The 21,695-nt window shown below is 48.9% G+C and overlaps 1 protein-coding gene across 1 annotated transcript in view; it reads left to right on the forward strand.

Moving 5' to 3' along the window:
* Positions 1-21,695, forward strand: part of LOC115469697 (STE20-like serine/threonine-protein kinase) — a 233,442-nt gene that overhangs the window by 115,946 nt on the left and 95,801 nt on the right. Inside the window, 3 exon segments of the mRNA XM_030202484.1 lie at positions 13,141-13,276; positions 13,391-13,686; positions 21,230-21,359. Of these exon segments, the coding sequence (XP_030058344.1) occupies positions 13,141-13,276; positions 13,391-13,686; positions 21,230-21,359 (562 nt within the window).

A 21,695-nucleotide genomic window follows, 5' to 3' on the forward strand; every position in this document is an offset into this window, starting at 1 on the left:
CATAAAGCTGCATGTCTCTGTTGATCACCCCACCCCTCACCTATCCACACCCATCCTGTTAGAATATCAATGATATGCTTTGATGTCCCCATGCATACCTTCTGCCCACCCCCATCCTCCCACCCTGTCAGACTGTCATAGTAATGCTTGAATGTTTTCACTTATATACACTGTCAGCTAGCACATTTGCTTATTTCCGATCTGACGAAGAAGGGCAACCTTCGAAAGCTAATCAAGAAATGTATTAAGTTATGTCCAATAAAAAAGGTATCATCTTATTTTCTTTTCCATGTTTTATTTTGTTTGATTTCTATTGATATCCTCATTGGGCTGAAAGTGATCCGGCAGCCATTTTATAGCAGCACGATTTGGGAGCAGCGCTGCCAATGGCGCCTTTCCGCGGCACTGCTTTGAAGGTCCTTACACAGATGTAAGCCGCTCTGAGAGCTTCTCCGGGGTAGGGTCTTCTGACCTTGCCCCCCCCCCCTCCCCAGAGTTTATTCTGCTGCTCCATAATGCCTGTTTCCTCAGCGACCCTCCAGACCGGTCAAGACGCGTGGGTTATGTCCTCCTACCAGCAGAGGGAGACTGAGAAAACACTAAGCTTTTGAAGCCTGTATATATAACCTGTGCAGAACCTCCACTAGCCAGTATTTTCTCAGTCTCAGCAGAGGTAGCAGTTGACAGCCTGTGCAGTCTCCAATAATCTGGTGAGGTAGTTTGTCATTGGGTCGTAGGATTTTTTCCTTCCAAACTTTATTCTGTTGCAGTACCCTGTACGTGTGTGTGTAAAAAAAAAAAAAAAAAAAGTGCTTTGGGGCCCTGGGTCTGGTGGGGCCCAGTTTTTCCCCCTGGGGTGTTACACCCATGTTTGGGTCCCTCCCCCTGTGCTGCTCTCTATTTCTGTTTGCTTGGCAGCTTTGTGCCTCGGCTGCTTTCTCAGTATTGTAGCCTTGAGTGCCTTACAATTTCCAGATGCCAGAGTTAGAGTAAGATGCCTTTAAGGTCAGTTATTCTATTTCATTTTGCTTGCCAGCTTTGTGCCTCGGCTGCTTTCTCAGTATTGTAGCCTTGAGTGCCTTACAATTTCCAGATGCCAGAATTAGAGTACTGTGCCTTTAAGGTCAGTTATTCTATTTCGTTTTGCTTGGCAGCTTTGTGCCTCGGCTGCTTTCTCAGTATTGTAGCCTTGAGTGCCTTACAATTTCCAGATGCCAGAGTTAGAGTAAGATGCCTTTAAGGTCAGTTATTCTATTTCATTTTGCTTGCCAGCTTTGTGCCTCGGCTGCTTTCTCAGTATTGTAGCCTTGAGTGCCTTACAATTTCCAGATGCCAGAATTAGAGTACTGTGCCTTTAAGGTCAGTTATTCTATTTCGTTTTGCTTGGCAGCTTTGTGCCTCGGCTGCTTTCTCAGTATTGTAGCCTTGAGTGCCTTACAATTTCCAGCTGCCAGAGTTGGAGTACTGTGCCTTTAAGGGCATTTATTTCTTTATTTTCAGCGGACCGAACGGGGGTTTTGATTCCTTGCTGGAACGAGAGAGCAGCGCTTTCTCCAGTGCTTTTGCAGTGTGAGTGAGTTTTTGGTTTGGCGCGTTTGCAGAACAGCTTTTCCCTTCCCTCGTGGTTTATGGCGGCCCAGCTCCTCCGATGTCGCGCGTGCTCGTGGCGAGGGGTAGAGGCGCCAGGCGCTCAGTGTAGCTTTGCGGTGCACCTATAAAGGTGGCTGCGGCACCCCCCGACTTGACCGCGGAGGGATCGATGGTGTCGGGAGTCTCCGGGTCAGCGGGAGCGTAGGCAGGGCCGCTGTCAGCGGGAACAGTTTCGGCGGGAACAGCCGCCATCTTGAGTCTGACGCGGCCCGTGGAGCCGGCTGGTTTTGGGCCTGCGGCCTCCGTTTTTGGCACAAAAGGGCCTAATGACGGTCCAGGAATGGTGGGCTTTCCTCCAGATTTTGTCTGGACGCGGTATCAGGCCTGGAGATCGGGACCCCCCCCCTCCCCCCCCCCCAATTGGAAGAGGGGGCTATTTCCGTCTTGGCTGAGAGACCACGGTTAGAGTGGTCAGAGGACAGGCATGTTTTTCTCCTGTAGCTGCAGAAGCTGCGCTTAGTGATCTGGGGGAGTCAGATGGAATTGACGGCTCTCAGGAGCAGGATTGTTGGATTCCTGGAGAGGATCCTTCAGTAGTGCGGATTTTCCATAGAGATGAGCTGTCAGAACTCATAGATCAGGTGTCGTCCACCCTTCAGTTTGGTCCTGAGGTGGCTTTGGGGGAAACTGTCCAGGATCCGTTGGTGAGGGGCAGTCAGCGTCAGCGTGATCCTTCCCTATGAACAAGGATCTCCGGGAGATGAGTTGTCAGGATGGGATTTGCCCGTGTAGGTGGCAAAGGCAATGGCAGGGTTTATCCCTTCGCCTCAGGGACGATAGGGATTCCTTTAAGGCTCCCACGGTAGATGCAGTAGTGACGCAGTATTATAGCTACGGCTATCCCGGTTGATGGAGGAACGGCCCTCCGTGATCCTCAGGATAGGGAAGTTGGGATCTTTTCCTCAAGCGAGTTTTGTTTTGGTCGGCTCTAGCCTGCAGCCTCGGTTTTGTGGGGGTCTGGTAGCTCGGGCATGTTTTCGTTGGGCCGAGAAGCTCCTGGATGATTCGGTAGATGTTGGTTCTTCTGGGGGTCAGGAGTTAGCCGACTTGGACATGGGTTCATCCTTTTTGTCTGAGGCTTTTATGATTTGTTGCCTACTTCAGACAAAAAATATGGCTATGGTTGTGGGTCTCTGCCACTTAAGGGAGCTATGCTCTTTGGAGAAGATTTGGACAAGTTAGTGTGAGGTCTTAGTGATACCAAGGTTCTATGGCTTCCAGATTTTCGGTTCAAGGCAGGGGCCAGAACTAGTTCCTCTCTGGGACGGTTTAGGGAGGCTCAGCGGTATAGGCCGGGCAGATCGAGTGGGACCTACCCCTAGCTGTCTGTTTGTCCAATTTAGATTGTAAGCTCTGTTGAGCAGGGACTGTCTTTTCATGTTAATTTGTACAGCGCTGCATAAGTCTAGTAGTGCTATAGAAATGTTTAATAGTAGTAGGACCTCTAGGGGTCGGTTTTTCCAGCGCACACAGTTCTTTCGTGAGAGTCGTCGCGGAGGGCGTGGCTTTTCCGTGGGAGGTTAGTATTCAGGCCACAATTCCCAATGAAGGTGTGCGGGCTCAGGCTCTGGTGCATGTTGGGGCTCGGCTGAGTCTGTTTTACCAGAGTTGGGCCCAAATCAGGTCAGATCAGTGGGTTCTCAAGGTGTTTCGAGGCGGATGTGCGCTGGAATTCGAAAGCTGTTCTCCCGAAGTGTTTCTGGAATCCCTCTGTCGGTCTTGGAGCAAGAGGGCAGCAGTGAGGGACACTCTGCGGTGGCTGCTCGCGTTGGGAGCCGTGGTTCCTGTTCCTTCAGATCAGCAACGCTCAGGGTGCTATTTGATCTATTTTGTGGTCCACAAGAAAGAGGACACTTTTCGTCCCATTTTAGATCTCAAAAGGGTCAATGCGGCACTCAAGGTGCCCTCTTTCCGGATGGAGACGTTGCGGTCGGTCACTGGTGCGGTCAGGAAAGGAGAGTTTCTCACTTCCCTGGATTTGACGGAAGCTTATCTTCACTTTCCTTTGTGCAGCCTTTTGGTTCCAAGTTACAGGGTCCGATTCGTCGGTTCCTTGCAGAGAAGGCGCCGACGGCCCGTACTTATCGTCAGGTCCTGGGCCTGATGGCGGCGACCATAGAGGTAGTTCCGTGGGCCAGGGCGCACATGCGTCAGGTACAGTCAGCTCTGCTCAGTCGTTGGTCCCCTCTGTCGCAGGACTTGGAAATGTGTTGTCCGCTGTCGGTGGCCCCTCGTCTCAGTCTCCGCTGGTGGCTCAGTCCGCGCAATTTGGGAAAGGAATGCCGTTGGAGTCCCCACGGGGGCTGGTAATGGTCACGGATGCCAGTCTGCAAGGTTGGGGGGCACATTGTCTCAGTCAGGTAGCTCAAGGCCGGTGGTCTCGGGCAGAAGCAGAGTGGTCCATCAACCCGCTGGAAACTCGGGCCATTCGGGTGGCGCGCCAGGCCTTGACGTCGGTGGTTCGCCACAAGGCAGTCCGAGTGCTCTGTGACAATGCCATGGCAGTAGCATATGTCAACCGTCAAGGGGGGAACAAAGAGCCTTGGCGGCGCAGTTGAACTCATCTTCAGGCTCTCTTGGCAGCGCATGTGGCCGGGGTAGGTCACATAGATGCAGATTATCTCAGCAGGCACACTCTAGATCCCAGAGAGTGGTCTTTTCTTCGGTCAGTGTTCCAGTGAGTTGTGTCGGTCTGGGGACTTTCGGTGATCTTAGCGCAACGGCTCGCTATGTGCAAGTTCAGAGATTTTTTTTCGCTATGCGCAAGTTCAGAGATTTTTTTTTTTTTCAGTCGCTGAAGAGACCCTTGAGCGGAGGAAATCGACACTCTTCTGTTGCCTTGGCTTCGGGAGTGACTGTATGTGTTTCCTCTGTGGCTGTTAGTCGGTCGAGTAATATAGCGCATCGAACATCACTCCGGTCGGGTGATTCTGGTAGCTTCGGATTGGCAGCGTCGACCATGGTATGGAGACCTGGTGCGGTTGGCAGGGGCGGCGGCCCTGCCTTTGTTGGGATCAGTTCTGTGTCAAGGCCCGATAATCATGCCGGATCCGGCTCGGTTTTCGCTTATGGTTTGGCTCTTGAGCGGCACAAGTTGAAGAAGAAGGGGCTTTCGTCCAGTGGCTTTGCTACGATGTTGAGTTGCCGTAGACGATCCACTTCCTTGGTGTATGTCCGGGTTTGGAGAATCTTTGAGCACTGGTGTGAAGACCATCGAGTTCGGCCGTTTCACTCTTCGGTGGCGGAAGTTTTGGAATTTTTGCACGATGGTGTTGATAGAGGTCTGGCCTTGTCTACACTGAAGGTTCAGGTGGCAGCTTTGTCATGTTTTCGTGGGAAGCTTCAGTGAAAGTCCTTCGCGTCTGTGCCTGAGGTAGTGCGTTTTTTGAAGGGTGTTGTTGCTGCGTCCGCCTCAGTGACGGATGGTGCCTCCGTGGGATTTGAAGCTAGTTTTGGATGCTTTGATCAGGCCTCCGTTTGTGCCTCTGGTATCGGCATCTTGTAAGGATTTATCTTAAAGGCGGTCTTGTTGGGTGGCGATTACTTCAGCACGGAGTGTTTCAGAGCTTCAGGCTTTGTCTTTTAGGGAACCATTTTTGTCCTTTCTGAGGGAAAGGTTTTGTTGCGGACGGTGCTTTCCTTTTTTGCCCAAGGTGGTTTCCGAGTTCCATGTTAATCAGGTCATCTCTCTGCCAGTGTTGGGTGATATGGCTGGAGATTCGGAAGCAGCGTGGTATTGCCAAGCGGGATGTCAGGAGAGTTTTGAGTTGTTATCTCTCTGGAACTCAGGACTTCAGAGCCTCTGACCGTTTGTTCGTTCTTCATGGTGGCCCAAAGAAGGGTGCAGCGGCTCCTAAGGTGACCATAGCACGGTGGTTGAAGGAGGCGGTTGCATCTGCTTACTTGGTGAAGGTCCTGTGGTGCCTAGGGGCTGGTCTGCTCATTCCACTAGGGGAATGGCAGCCTCGTGGGCGGAGAATAGTATGATTTCTCTGTTAGATATTTGTCGGGCTGCGGTTTGGTTTTCGTTGCATTCCTTTGTGAAGCATTATAGGATTCCTGTGCATGCAAAGGACGAGGTGCGCTTTGGGGCAGCAGTTTTGACCTCTGGCCTTAGTAGGTCCCTCCCATAAGTTAGTTACTGCTCTGGTACGTCCCACGCGTCTTGACCGGTCTGGAGGGTCGCTGAGGAAGGTGAAATTAGATCTTACCTGCTAATTTTCTTTCCTCTAGACCCTCCAGACCGGTCAAGAGCCCGCCCTGTCTGTATTGGAGGCCAGGAGGTGTATTTGTTGGATAATTCTTGGCTGCTGTAAATTGTTGTTTCTCTAATTGCAGACTGTTTATTTCTGTTTTGTGATAGGAGTCCGGGACAGGTGGGGCTCTTCTTTGATAGTCCACCTGTAGAAGCCCAACTGTTTTATCAAAGGCAAAGGAACATGTTTCCGTAAGAGCAAGCGGAAGATGTTTCTTGTTTTTGCAGTTTACTGTGACCACGTACAGGGTTGCTAGTTGTTGTTAGTGTTTTTTGTTTCTCTGCTTTGTCAGGGGTATACTGGCTAGTGGAGGTTCTGCACAGGTTATATATACAGGCTTCAAAAGCTTAGTGTTTTCTCAGTCTCCCTCTGCTGGTAGGAGGACATAACCCACGCGTCTTGACCGGTCTGGAGGGTCTAGAGGAAAGAAAATTAGCAGGTAAGATCTAATTTCACCATGTCTCTGTCAGGGGAACTGACAGTTCCTTTTTAGCTCAGCCTTTGGAGATTTCTGACTTACTCTCTGCCTCACAGTCTCCACTGATGGACCCTGCCCCAAATAGGAGACGGTTGCAGTCCAGCTCAGAAGTAGAGTCTATTGCTTCCCTGTTTCTCTCTCATTCTGAGGAAGTCATTTTAGGGCAGGCCCTTTCTGCACAGATGCAGGAGGAATTGGAGGAGGGGGAGCTATTTACAGAGGAATCTGATGATCCCTCCACAATGCGAGTGTTTCATAAGGAAGAGTTGCCTTCCTTTATAACTAAGGCTATCCAGGTTCTTAATATTTCTAATTCTGATCCTGCTACACCTGCATCTTTTAGTCCTAAAATGGCGAGCACTATAAGTCCACCCAAATCTTTTCCAGTGCACAAGGCTATGCAGGAAATCATCCTGCTTAATGGGTCACCTCGGACGCTACCCTTCAGGTGGCAAAAGCTATGTTGCAACTTTACCCCGTTTCCACACCTGTTCTGGAAAAGCTACATTTGCCCAAAGTGCTTTGAAAATATGCAATATCGTGTGTTAGGTGCTTTAAAAGGGCCTATTTAGTGTTCCCATATTATTAATACCTTTCATTTAAAGAGCTTAAAGTCCCATCAGGTTTTTGACTGAGGGCAGTTAATTTTTAAAAAACACTCTGAAAGTTTCACTCACTTCATTTGTGGAACTTTCTTTTTGTTACCAGAACTTTATTTATTTATTATTATTATTTTTTTTTTTGCAACTACATTCATTCCTTTTTTCAGCATCTTTAAAAAGGAGTTTAATATAGAGTCAAGCTTAGTGCTATTGGCTCAATGTTTCTGTGAGAACTTTTAAATCTTGAGTTTTTTTCTGAGGCTAATGCACTGTTCCATGTCTCTCCTGATCTGCATGGTAACCATGGAACCTCAGTGTAGTCATGCTGGTATTTTCTCCAGGGGCAGTGTTTGAAGCGTTTTCAGTGCTTTGAAAAGCAGAATATTTATTCTGGAAGGTGGCTGGCTTTCAGCTGAAGGCCTTGACAAGCAGTTCATTGCATGGCTGGGACAGCTAACACTACGCTACAGTGATAAAAGTTAGCTTTGTTGGTTTTCCACAGTGCTCTGCTCTCTGGTTTTGCAAACTGACACTAGCCAAAACTATTGCATACCAGCTCCAGCCACCACTGTAGCAGTGGCACCACTAGCTGTATGTCATGGACGGGCATAATCGAACAGGGCGCCCAAGTTTTCCTGAGGACGTCCATCTTTCGTTTGGATAATACAGTCAGGGACGCCCAAATCTCAACATTTAGGCCGACCTTAGAGATGGTCATTCCCGATTTTCGGAGATAATGGAAACTGAGAACGCCCATCTCAGAAACGACCAAATCCAAGCCCTTTTGTGGTAGGAGAAGCCAGCATTCGTAGTGCACTGGTCCCCCTGACTTGCCAGGACACCAACCGGGCACCCCAGGGGGCACTGCAGTGGACTTAAAAAATTGCTTCCAGGTGTATAGCTCCCTTACCTTGGGTGCTGAGCCCCCCCAAAACCCACTCCCCACAACTGTACAACACTACCATAGCCCTTACAGGTGAAGGGGGACACCTACATGTGGATTTCTGGTGGGTTTTGAAGGGCTCACATTTACCACCACAAGTGTAACAGGTGGGGGGGGGGGGGGGATGGGCCTGGGTCCACCTGCCTGAAGTGCACTGCACGCACTAAAACTGCTCCAGGGACCTGCATACTGCTGTCAGGGAGCTGGGTATGACATTTGAGGCTGGCAAAAAATATTTTAAAAGTTTTTTTTAGGGTGGGAGGGGGTTAGTGACCACTGGGGGAGTAAGGGGAGGTCATCCCTGATTCCCTCCGGTGGTCATCTGGTCAATTTGGGCACCTTTTTGAGGCTTGGTCGCAAGGAAAAATGGGCCAAGTAAAGTCAGCCAAGTGCTCGTCAGGGACGCCCTTCTTTTTTCCTTTATTGGCTGAGGACGCCCATGTGTTAGGCATGCCCCAGTCCCGCCTTCGCTATGCTTCCGACACGCCCCCGGGAGCTTTGGTCATCCCCATGACGGAAAGCAGTTGGGGACGCCCAAAATCAGCTTTCGATTATGCCGATTTGGGCGACCCTGTCATGTCCCCTACCTCAACGCAAGCGGTGTACTCGGGTTGCGCAGGGTCCCGTAGACACGCACACTTGACTGGCACAGCCCTGAGCCATGTGTGTGTAGTTCTTCTCTGGCTGCAGGCTCCTTGATTGCTTTGCTTCCATGCACCAGGCTCTGCTCTCTCTCTCTGCCTGGCTTACAGGCTTCTTGATTGCTTTGCTTCCACCCACCTGGGTCTGCTCTTCCTCTGCCTGGCTTCCCCTGCTTCTCTCCTGTTGGTCTTCCGGTTTCTCCTTCCCCTGCTCTTGTCCTATGACTGTGCCCCTTCTCCCTGCTGATGTCAGAACCAGCACTTTATCAGCTGAGCTCTCCCTAGACTCCTTGCTTCGGCTTCTAATTTGGTAGGTGTTACTTGCTCAGTAGTGTGCTTCTCCTCTACTTTGTTCCCCGTTGCTGACTTAGCCTGTACCTGGATTACTCTTGTGTCTGCTGCCTGCCTACTGACTTTGCCTGTACCTGGATTACTCTCGTGTCTGCTGTCTGCCTACTGACTCTGCCTGTACCTGGATACTCTCGTGTCTGCTGCCTGCCTACTGACTCTGCCTGTACCTGGATACTCTCGTGTCTGCTGCCTGCTTACTGACTCTGCCTGTACCTGGATTACTCTTGTGTCTGCTGCCTGCCTACTGACTCTGCCTGTACCTGGATCACTCTCTTGCCTGCTGCCTGTCTGGCCGTCAGGTTCATCACCCTGCTTCCTGCTTCATCTCGTAAGCCCTGCAGGCCGCCTGCACCTAGGGGCTCAACCTCTGGGGAACGACGGTCAGCACAGGTGAAACCCGGGGTTGTCTGGCCGCCAAGCAGAACCTGGTCCGAGTACCGGGCTCAGCAGCGCTCTACTTAGTACAAGAACTCACAGGTCTGACAGTAAGCCGAAGCCATGAGTTCGCCGGACAAACCCGACATGGCAAATTTGGCCCAGGTTCTTCAGCAACAACAGGCTCAGCTGAGTTGTCTGTCCAGAGTCCTGCAGGACGTTTGTTCCCAGTTGTCTACTTTTCAATCCCAACGACAAGTTCTGGCTGCTCTGTCTGGACCTGTTTTACCTACTCCTAGGTTAAAGCTCCCTGAGTCTCCCCGGTTTGACGGTACACCTTACTCTTGTCGAGGGTTCCTCAACCAATGTCTTATGCTTTTTGAAATGCAACCCAGAGTCTTTTTCTCCAATAAACTCAAGATCACGTATATAATCTCTTTATTCTCCGGACCAGCCCTGGCTTGGGCCTCCCCTCTCTGGGAGTGGCAGGACCTCTACTCACCGATCTAGGAGAATTTCTCCGCCTCTTCAGGTTAGTGTTTGACGTGCCTGGGTGCCCCTCCTCGGCAGCTGGAGAACTTCTATGGATTCAACAAGGCAATTGCTCTGTAGGGGCATATGCCGTACGCTTTCGAACCCTAGCCTCTGAGGTGAGATGGGACCCGGAGGCCCTCATGGCCATCTTTTGGCAGGGGTTAACTGGCCGAATCAAAGACAAATTGGCAGGCCGGGAACTTCTGCCCACATTGGATTCCCTGATTACCCTCTGCGTCCGTATTGATGTTCGGTTCCAAGAGAGGACACAGGAACGTTCTGCTCAGCGTCAATCCTAGGGACCATCTCCCCGGATGTCACGTCCTTCCTCTCCTAAGGGAGCTGCTGGCTCCACTCCAGGAATCTCCGAAGAGCCGATGGTTATCGGGCGGCATTGCCTCTCTGAGAAGGAGAGGGCTCGCCTTTAGGGCAATCAACTCTGCTTCTATTGTGGACAGGCTTTTCACTTCCTGAGATATTGCCCAAATAAAATTGGGAAATGCATTGACCCAGGGCCTCTGAAGGGGGTGGTCCTGGGTCGATTCTGTCCTCTTACGGACAATCTTGTCTCTGTCCCTATTTTCCTGTGCTGGAAGGAATTTTGTATTAGCACCATGGCCTTAATCAATTCAGGAGCGGGAGGGAACTTTATTGACGCCAGTCTCCTAGTCCAGCTTGGAACCCCCTCAATGGCCTGTAAACCTACGTTACAAGTGACCTCCATTCAGGGATTGACACTACTGCACTCCATTACCCATGTCACTCGACCATTGCAGATTCAAGTAGAAATCTTGCACAAGGAAGAGATTCAGCTTCTGGTTCTTTCCCGGGCCATCCATCCCATTATTATAGGCCTGCCTTGGTTCCGACAATACACACCAGAGGCATTAGAGGCAAAAAAACATCGTAAAAATTTTTTTCGGTATATTAAAAGCAGGAAGCCGGCAAAAGAATCGGTTGGGCCGCTGGATGACCGAGGGGTAAAAGGGGCGATCAAGGAGACAAAGACGTAGCAGAGAGACTGAATGAATTCTTTGCTTCGGTCTTCACCGAGGAAGATTTGGGTGGGATACCGGTGTCGGAAATGGTATTTCAAGCGGACGAGTTGGAGAAACTTACTGACTTCACGGTAAACCTGGAGGACGTAATGGGGCAGTTCGGCAAACTGAAGAGTAGCAAATCTCCTGGACCGGATGGTATTCATCCTAGAGTACTGATAGAACTGAAAAATGAGCTTGCGGAGCTACTGCTAGTGATATGCAACTTATCCTTAAAATCGAGCGTGGTACCGGAAGATTGGAGGGTGGCCAATGTAACGCCCATTTTTTAAAAAGGCTCCAGGGGAGATCCGGGAAATTATAGACCGGTGAGTCTGACGTCGGTGCCGGGGAAAATGGTAGAGGCTATTATTAAAAACAAAATTACAGAGCACATCCGAGGACATGGATTACTGAGACCGAGTCAGCACGGCTTTTGTGTGGGGAAGTCTTGCCTGACCAATTTACTTCAATTCTTTGAAGGAGTAAACAAACATGTGGACAAAGGGGAGCCGGTTGATATTGTGTATCTGGATTTTCAAAAGGCGTTTGACAAGGTACCTCATGAAAGGCTACAGAGGAAATTGGAGGGTCATGGGATAGGAGGAAATGTCCTATTGTGGATTAAAAACTGGTTGAAGGATAGGAAACAGAGAGTGGGGTTAAATGGGCAGTATTCACAATGGAGAAGGGTAGTTAGTGGGGTTCCTCAGGGGTCTGTGCTAGGACCGCTGCTCTTTAATATATTTATAAATGATTTAGAGATGGGAGTAACTAGCGAGGTAATTAAATTTGTTGATGACACAAAGTTATTCAAAGTCGTTAACTCGCGACAGGATTGTGAAAAATTACAAGAGGACCTTACGAGACTGGGAGACTGGGCGGCTAAATGGCAGATGACGTTTAATGTGAGCAAGTGCAAGGTGATCCATGTGGGAAAAAAGAACCCGAATTATAGCTACGTCATGCAAGGTTCCACGTTAGGAGTTACGGACCAAGAAAGGGATCTGGGTGTCGTCGTCGATAACACACTGAAACCTTCTGCTCAGTGTGCTGCTGCGGCTAGGAAAGCGAATAGAATGTTGGGTATTATTAGGAAAGGTATGGAAAACAGGTGTGAGGATGTTATAATGCCATTGTATCGCTCCATGGTGCGACTGCACCTTGAGTATTGTGTTCAATTCTGGTCGCCGCATCTGAAGAAAGATATAGTACAATTGGAAAAGGTGCAGCGAAGGGTGACTAAAATGATAGCGGGGATGGGACGACTTCCCTATGAAGAAAGACTAAGGAGGCTAGGGCTATTCAGATTGGAGAAGAGACGGCTGAGGGGAGACATGATAGAGGTATATAAAATAATGAGTGGAGTTGAACAGGTGGATGTGAAGCGTCTGTTCACGCTTTCCAAAAATACTAGGACTAGGGGGCATGCGATTAAACTACAGTGTAGTAAATTTAAAACAAATCGGAGAAAATTTTTCTTCACCCAACGTGTAATTAAACTCTGGAATTCATTGCCGGAAAATGTGGTGAAGGCGGTTAGCTTAGCAGAGTTTAAAAAGGGGTTGGACGGTTTTCTAAAGGACAAGTCCATAAACCGCTACTAAACGGACTTGGAAAAATCCAAAATCCCAGGAATAACATGGATAGAATGTTTGTACGTTTGGGAAGCTTGCCAGGTGCCCTTGGCCTGGATTGGCCGCTGTCGTGGACAAGATGCTGGGCTCGATGGACCCTTGGTCTTTTCCCAGTATGGCATTACTTATGTACTTATGTACTTATACCAAGTATTAATTGGACCACTAGCATATCGACAGTTGGGGCTCCCAATGCTTTGCTTCCTGCCATGCCGGTGGTTCCTTCTCCGAGGACTATCTCTGCATCCCCTGGTGTCCTAGTTCCCTGTGATGCATCCCTTCCTGTGGAATATTGAGATTTTCAAGATGTCTTCAATGCCCAGGAGGCTGATTCCCTTCTTCCGCATCGTCTGTTTGACTGCCCTATTGAATTACTTCCGGGCAAGGCACTGCCTCGGGGTCGGCTGTATACCCTCTCCCGGGAAGAATCCAAAGTTATGCGGGAGTACATCCAAGAAAACCTCCAAAAAGGGTTCATCAGACCCTCCTCCTCCCTGGCGGGGGCAGGTTTTTTTCTTTGTAACCAAGAAGGACGGCTCCCTGCGACCTTGTATAGACTACCGCGGTCTTAATGAAATAACCATCAAGAACTGGTATCCGCTCCCTCTTATTCCTGAACTGTTCGGTCATCTACAGGGAACCTCTATCTTCACCAAGCTGGATCTCCGAGGTGCCTATAATCTGGTTCGAATTCGACATGGGGACGAATGGAAGACCGCCTTTAGTACCCATGAAGGACATTTTGAATATCTAGTCATGCCATTTGGCCTTTGTAATGCACCTGCAGTTTTTCAGGAATTCATTAATTTTATTTTTCAAGATCTCCTGTACTCTTCAGTCATAGTTTACTTGGGTGACATTTTGTTTTTTTCTGCTTCTGTTCAAGACCACCATCATCATGTCCGCACAGTTCTCCAACGCCTCCGGGACTACCGCCTCTTCGCCAAACTAGAGAAGTGTTCATTTCACCAACAAGCTATTCCATTTTTGGGATATATCTTCTCATCGGAGGGCCTCCAAATGGACCCCACCAAGCTCCGAGCTATCCGGGATTGGCCCATGCCCCAGGGTCTCCGGGCCTTGCAACGTTTTCTGGGGTTTGCTAACTACTACCGGCAGTTCATCCATCACTATTCCCTTATCACTGCCCCTCTTACCGCACTGACCAGGAACGGTGCTGATGTGAGGAACTGGACACCGGAGGCCCAAGAAGCCTTTGCCACCTTAAAACAAGTTTTCCTCTCCACTCCTGTGCTTTGAAGCCTGGATATCAAAAGACCATTTATTTTAGAGGTGGATGCCTCTTCGCTGGGGGCAGGGGACGTTCTGTCTCAAACCTTAGACTCTGGCAAGCGGCATCCTTGTTCCTTTTTCTCCAAGAAAGTTTCTTCGGCAGAGCGTAACTGCACCATTGGGGACTGGGAATTGTTGGCCCTTAAATTGGCTCTTCAGGAATGGTGATATCTCCTGGAGGGGGCCTTGCATCCCGGCACTGTAATCACCGACCACAAAAATCTCCTATACCTCTAGGATGCTAAGAGACTTAACCCGCGACAGGCACACTGGTCTCTTTTTTTTCTTCGCCCGCTTCGACTTCCGCCTGGTATTTTGACCTGCTGAAAAGAATATTCAGGCAGATGCGTTATCCAGGGCCTTCAACCCTCCCGAAGAACCCGATGAATCCTACCTCATGCTTAATCCCACCTGTGTTGCCTCCACGATGGTAGTTCCTTCCATCAACACGAAGACCTCTGTTCCACCCCAGTCCAGGAGGAAGGTTCTCAAATGGGGACATTCTTCCACGTTTGCTGGTCACTCCAGATTCTGCAAGACTTTTCAGTTAATTTCTCAATACTATTCGTGGCCACGTATGGCCCAGGATATCTTACATTTTGTTTCTACCTACCCCATCTGTGCCCGAAACAAATCATCTCCTGGCAAGCCATGGGGATGTTTACAGCCACTGCCAGTTCCACAGCTTCCTTGGCAAGAAGTATCCATGGACTCTGTTACTGATTTATCACTGTCCCAAGGTCACATGGTCATTTGGGAAGTGGTGGATCGATTCTCCCGTATGGCCCATTTCATTCCTGTGAAATCTCTCCCTACAGCCGCTACCCTTGCCAAGAATTTCATCCAGCATATCTTTCGTTTGCATGGCCTGCCTCTCCAGATCATAAGTAATCGGGGATCTCAATTCACTTCTAGGTTCTGGAGAGCCGCTTTTGGCATCACCACCCATTTTTCATCCCCATACCACCCGCAGACTAATGGAATGGTAGAACGGGTCAATCAAACCCTCAAGACCTTTCTGCGAATATATACCAATAACTGTCAGGATGATCGGTCCACATTACTTCCCTGGGCTGAATTCGCCTATAACAACGGTTTTCACACTGCCTCTCATACGTCACCATTTTTTACGGTATACGGGCACCACCTACGACTACCCCTTCCGATCCCTCAGACCCCAGCCTCGCTTCAGCTCCAACAGACCCTCACTGATATCCAGGACATTTGGAACAAGGTCCAACAACATCTTCAGAAAGCCGCTGCTAAATACAAGCTTTTCGCAGATCGCCAGAGGCGGTCTGCTCCGACCTTTCCACCTGGACAAAAAGCTTGGCTTTGCACCAAGTACTTGAGGCTCCGTTTACCCTCCTTCAAGTTTGCTCCCCGATACATTGGACCCTTTTCAGTATGATCTCGGGTGGGAGCCATCACTTATCGTCTCCAATTACCAAGTAACCTGAAGGTTCACAATGCTTTCCACGTGTCCCTGCTTAAGCCATTTGTGACCTCGAAATGTCACCCAGAGCCAAAGAAGATCATCGTTCCTGATACTGAGCCAGATCCTGAATTCGAGGTGGATGAAGTCCTGGACTCCAAACGCCAAAGGGGACGGCTGTTCTACTTACTATCGTGGAAGCACTTTGGTCCCAAGGATAATTCCTGGGAGCCCGCTGCCAACGTCCATGCACCTGAATTGATCCGGGAGTTCCATACCCGCTACCCATCCAAACCCGGACCTAGGCACGGGGGGGGGGGGGGGTCCTTAAGGAGGGGGTACTATCATGTCACCTACCTCAACGCAAGCGGCGTCCTCGGGCTGCGCAGGGTCCCGTTGACATGCACACTTTACTGGCACAGCCCTGAGCCATGTGTGGCTGCAGGCTCCTTGATTGCTTTGCTTCCATGCACCAGGCTCTGCTCTCTCTGTCTGGCTTCCAGGCTCCTTGATTGCTTTGCTTCCACCCACCTGGGTCTGTTCTTCCTCTGCCTGGCTTCCCTTGCTTCTCTCCTGTTGGTCTTCCGGTTCCTCCTTCCCCTGCTCTTGTCCTATGGTTGTGCCCCTTCTCCCTGCTGATGTCAGACACCAGCATTTTATCAGCTGAGCTCTCCCTAGACTCCTTGCTTCGGCTTCTACTTTGGTAGGTGTTACTTGCTCAGTAGTGTGCTTCTCCTCTACTTTGTTCCCCATTGCTGACTTAGCTTGTACCTGGATTACTCTTGTGTCTGCTGCCTGCCTACTGACTCTGCTTGTATCTGGATTACTCTTGTGTCTGCTGTCTGCCTACTGATTCTGCCTGTACCTGGATTACTCTTGGTTCTGCTGCCTGCCTACTGACTCTGCCTGTAACTGGATTACTCTCGTGTCTGCTGTCTGCCTACTGACTCTGCCTGTACCTGGATACTCTCGTGTCTGCTGCCTGCCTACTGACTCTGCCTGTACCTGGATTGTTCTCGTGTCTGCTGCCTGCCTACTGACTCTGCCTGTACCTGGATCACTCTCTTGCCTGCTGCCTATCTGGCCGTCACATTCATCACCCCGCTTCCTGCACCTAGGGGCTCAACCTCTGGGGAACGGTGGTCAGCGCAGGTGAAAACAGGGGTTGTCCGGCCGCCAAGCAGAACCTGGTCCAAGTACCGTGCTCGGCAGTGCTCTAGTTGGTACAAGAACTCACAGGTCTGACAGACCCTGGGAGAAGGACGCCAGCTCCCGATTTGTGTCGAAAGATGGGCGCCCTTCTCTTTCGAAAATAAGCCTAATAGTGTCTCTAAATGCTTCTATTGCACTTTTGCACCTTTTGATTGTATTGGACAGCTAGTGATAATACAGAGCTACTTCAATATAGATGAAAAGCTTAATGGTTAAAGCAACCAGCTGAGAGGGTGCAGAGAGATTCAGAGGTTGCTAAGTCCCACTGCAGCTTGCCATAAATAGTGCACAATGGTACAAACATCCATATTCTGTTATACCATCTAGCTCTGGCTCTTAGCCACACTAATTAACTCCACTGTGCAACAATGCCAGCCAGTTCTAGTGCACAGCCACACCAGCCAATTCTTGACACTTTGGCCTAGGCATTGGACAGCTGATATGGCTTCTAAGCCACATTTAGCAATCTACCTTTTACAGGTAAACATTTGTTTGGAGAACATCTAGAGAAGTTGGTTAAACCCAGAAGCTTAACCAGGTTGAGGGCTTGAGGGCACAGGGGGAGCGGAGAGCGGACTGGTGATGGCACGTATTTTAAACCGTGAAAAATAGGCGCCAGCACCATCGGAAGTCCATTTGGGGGAGCAGCCACTCCCCTGGCGACCCACCTAACTATGCCTCTGGTTAAACTCCTGGGTGACTCCAAGTCTCAAAGATTGCCAGAGGACCAGCCTAAAGATTCTTTTAAATCCTCTCAGTCTCGTCTTAGGTTTTGTGAGGCCAAGTGCTACAGACTAGGCAAATCTAACTTTCAGGGTTCCCATTTCAACAAAGACAAGTCTTCTTTCATGCTGACAGAAGGAACTCGGCTTCAAACTCCAGGTCTATCGATGCCTCCCGCATCTCTAAATGATGGGGTCTTGGTTCACTCCTCGGGTTTCATAATAGCAGGATACCTCTCCAGGTTCCATGAGGAGTGGACCAAAATTATCTCAGACCAAAGTGTCTTGGAAATACTAAAGCAGGGTTACAAACTGGAGTTCTCCCATTCCATTGCAGGTTTTTTCTTGGAACTTCCATGCAAGCTCCAGCCCAAATGTCAAGCAGTTCAAGCCACTTTGCAAATGCTTCTTTGTTTTGGCACAGTAGAGCCTGTCCCCAGATGTAATTGGGGAACAGGAAGTTAATATAATTTACTTTGTATTTCCAAAGAAGGGAGATTCCTTCCACATGGGTTTGGACTTCAAAAGTGTCAACAGAGTGGGACTATTACAGTCTATAATAGTTTCAGTCCAGCAGGAGAAGTTTCTAACCTCCCTGGATCTCAAGAAAGCATACTCTCATATTCCCATTTGACCTCCACACAGAAGATTTCTGTGATTTGAAATCCTTGGAGAACATTATCAATTTATGACCATGCCATTCAGCCTTTCCACATCATCGAAGACATTTTTTCAAGGTCATGGTAGTAGTGGCAGCCTTCCTTAGCAAGAATGGATTTCAGGTTCATCCATACCTTGATGATTAGCTGATTTGCAACTTTTCTTATCAAGAGAGTCTGCAAGTTTCATCCAAGATAGCTACTCTTCTTTACTCCTTAGAGTTTGTGGGAGTGATATTCGACATAGGCCTAGGAAAGACATTTCTTCCTGTTGCTTATCAGCAAAAGATTCACACAAGTCACGATCTACTTTCTCTTCCATGTCCCAAGATCTGGCAATATCTTCAAGTTCTGGACACAATGACCTCTATCTTGGACGTTCTTCCGTGGGCCAGATTCCACATCAGACCACTTCAGCAGTCCCTTCTTAGCTGTTTGTCTCCATCTCTCTTGGACCCTCCAAACCAAACTCAGCCTCAACTGGTGGATTCAGCACAGCCCTTCCTCTGACAATTTAGAAATGCTCTCTCTCTTTCTCTATAGGCTGCTAGTTGCAGCTCGTATGCTGTTAGGTCGTGCCTTAGCTAGGTGCAGCAGATTTCAGATTCCTTCCAGGAGTCCGACAGTCAGCCTCTTACTGAATTTCCAGATGTGGAGACGGGGCTGGCATATTTGGCAGATTCTTTGCATGACTTGATTCAGGCGTCTGCCAAGCAGATGTCTCTGGCGGTCACAGCCTGTTTGCTGTGGTTGCGCCACTAAGCGACATGCAGCTTCAAACAGCAGCTGGTTAAGCTTCCTTTTAAGGGCAAGTTGTTGTTTGGTGTGGACTTAGAGAAATTGGTGACAGATCTGTGTGACTCAAAGACTCAGCATCTTCCAGAGGACAAGTCTACACATTCTTTCCAGTTGGGTCAGGCTTGCCCTCATGCTATCGTCTGGGGCAGCCTAATCAGAGATTAATGTATCAGACCAAGCAGGGTTTCAGAACTCCAGGCTTTGTCTTGTTGAGATCCTCCAGATTTCTCCTGAAGAGTTGACGGTGCGGCCAGTCCCATCTTTTCTTCCTAAGTTGGTTTCTGTCTTTCATCTCAATCAACCTTTGTTTCTTCCCACCGGCTTGGTGTTCGCTGTGTACTCCTGCAGTGTCTGGAAGGGATCAACAAGTTCTGTTGTAAGATCATTTCTTCATGCTTTGCTAGGGACCTCAAAAAGGTAATGCGGCTTCCAAAGCCTCAGTTGCTTGATGGGTCAAGGAGGCTATCATGTCCATGTATTTACTAGCGGGTAAACTACTTATGGCCAGATTCCGGGTGCATTATACTCTGTCTTGCATTTCACAGGAACTGCCAGACAGAAGGGGGGAAAGTGGTACAGAAGACCCCCAAAGCACTGAAAATAGGAGACCTAGTCTATAGGAAATGTTATACCCATAAAACTTGGAAGGATCCTGTTTATATTGGACCAGCTGTTGTGACTTCCATCTGTTCTCCCTAGAGGACATATATAGGGCGGCGACATGATCTTCCTTGCATGTCTTCTCCAGACACTTCCATTTGGATGTCTCCACTCGGTTGGATGCATCTTTTGAAGTATTGTTGCTATCAGCAGGATCTTCAGGTTCCTACCCCACTTAAGGACTGCTTTGCTACATCCCACAAGTCTCTGGATTCATTTGCTGCTGATGCTAAGGAATGAAAAATTATATCTTATGTGATAATTTTCTTTCCTTTAGTCGCAGCAGATTAATCCAGAGGCTCACCCTGTTTTTCTGGCAGTTCCTATCGGTTAATTCTCTCTGTTCAAAGTTGTTGCTGCATTTTTACATTTTAGGTGGACTGTTTTAATCAGTTTACGTATTTGCAGTTCTTAGTTTATCACTTTTCCCTGTGGGGAAAGAGAAATATTCTAATTCTGTTTCCTTTTGCTTTATTATGAGAAATACTGACTGACCAGGGAGCATTCTGTCCTATAAGACAGTTCAGCGCTCTCTATCTGCTGGTATATGGTCACAACCCACAAATCTGTGGATTGATCTGCTGCAACTAAAGGAAAGAAAATTATCAGGTAAGACATAATTTTTCATTGAAGGAATCGCTTTGTTCCTCTTTGTGGATCTAGTATTGATTCCTCAATCACTCTTTGTCAGGCTTTCAAGGCAGAACCTGGGTTCATGAGCCCTTGGGCCACTGCTGAGGAGCAGCAGCGGCAGGCAAAACCACCCCACACCAGAGACAAGGCAGAACTCTGGCAGAGACAGCTAGACTTCACCTGCACTTGACCACCCTTCCCCAGGAGTTGAGCCCCTGGGTGCAGGTGGCCAGCAGGACTTACCGGACAGGGCAGGAATTGGAAACTGACTAGGCTGAACAGGGTTAGGACTAAGGGTCAGAGGGGAAAGGAATATACATGGGCAGCAAGGCAGGAAACTGGGCTAGGACTCACAGACAGACAATACTACACTATGCAGGAAATGGACAGGCTTAAGGGTCAGGACTGAAAGCTGCAAAGCAGCCACTAAGAAAGGAAACAGACAGGTAAGAGACAGAACTGAAAGCTGCCAGGCAGCCACTAAACAAGAAACCCAGACAACCAAGAACTAGACAGAGAAAAACAAACAAGAAACAAGACTGGGAAACAAGCAATACAGTACAAGATAAACTACACAAAGACTAGACTAGAATCAGGCAAGAATCTCAGACAATAAACTGGACTAGGCAGAAGTGCACAGAGCACACCAGCATACCAGGGACCTTAGGCGATGCAAAGGCAAACACAGAGGTTTCTAGGTGATTAATAAAGCCCATCAGCACCTGAGGCTCAGCTGCAGCAATCTCAGGCAACTACGGGTGCTGTTCAGGCACAAACAAGAAAGACAAGTCTGGCAGCCTGGAAGATCCAGACCGGACTTGACTGAAGCCTGGAATGGGTAGGGACAGCAAGATAGTCTATGGCAGCCAACGGTTCTGGTCATCAGAAGGCGAGGGGAGCACAAACCAAGAAGCAGGCAGAAAGCATACTGAAGCATAGAAAGGCTCATACACAGGTGCAGCAAAGTGGAGCAATCAGAGCCATGCTGGAAGCAGCCAGCACACAGAGACAGAGGCAGAGCTAACTCAGGCAACACACACAGGTGCAGTATAGTGGAGTAATTAGAGCCACGCTGGAAGCAGCCAGCACACAGAGACAGAACTAACTCAGAAAGGACAGACAGAAGCCAGCTCAGAAGCTGACCCCCAGAAATAAGGTAAGCCTGAGAGGGGTCACGACCACAGACGTGACACTCTTATGGTCATCTTTCTCTCATTTGGGATTTTTGCCTATCCGTCTGTACATTTTTCACTTTGTATGTGTGCCAGTCTTCTTATCCATCTCTCATTCAGTGTATTGATTTGTTTCTTCAGGAGCAGAGTTTTGTGCAGCAGCAGCAGGAGGAACTAAACCGAGCCCTTCAAAAAATGATTCAAGAGCAGAAAAAGAAGGTCACTTCCACTGAATGGGAATACATCAACAAAATCCACAATCAGAAACGAGGTACCCAAAACAGATCTGAGAGGAAATGCAGAGAAATCAGCAGACACTGCTTGCAGTACAGGTCCAGCAAAACCATCACAGAGGAAGCATGCATACTTTGTTATTCTTCTCTGAGGGTATTTGTAAAAGAAAAGGAGGACCATGCAGCACTCACAATTCAGCCCAGGTTCAGAGAGAGAGTGAGTGAGAGCATAGGTGGTCGGTGGCCCAAGTGTTTGGGGAGGCTAAAGGGGGTGGGGTTAGGGGTGGGGCCAGGGGTGGAGCTTACATCCATAATTGTCTGACAACACACAGAACAAAAAATAGTCACAATTAATACCTTTTATTAAATTTAGA

This window comes from Microcaecilia unicolor, chromosome 4, assembly GCF_901765095.1.
Source record: "Microcaecilia unicolor chromosome 4, aMicUni1.1, whole genome shotgun sequence".
NCBI classification, from domain to species: domain Eukaryota; kingdom Metazoa; phylum Chordata; class Amphibia; order Gymnophiona; family Siphonopidae; genus Microcaecilia; species Microcaecilia unicolor.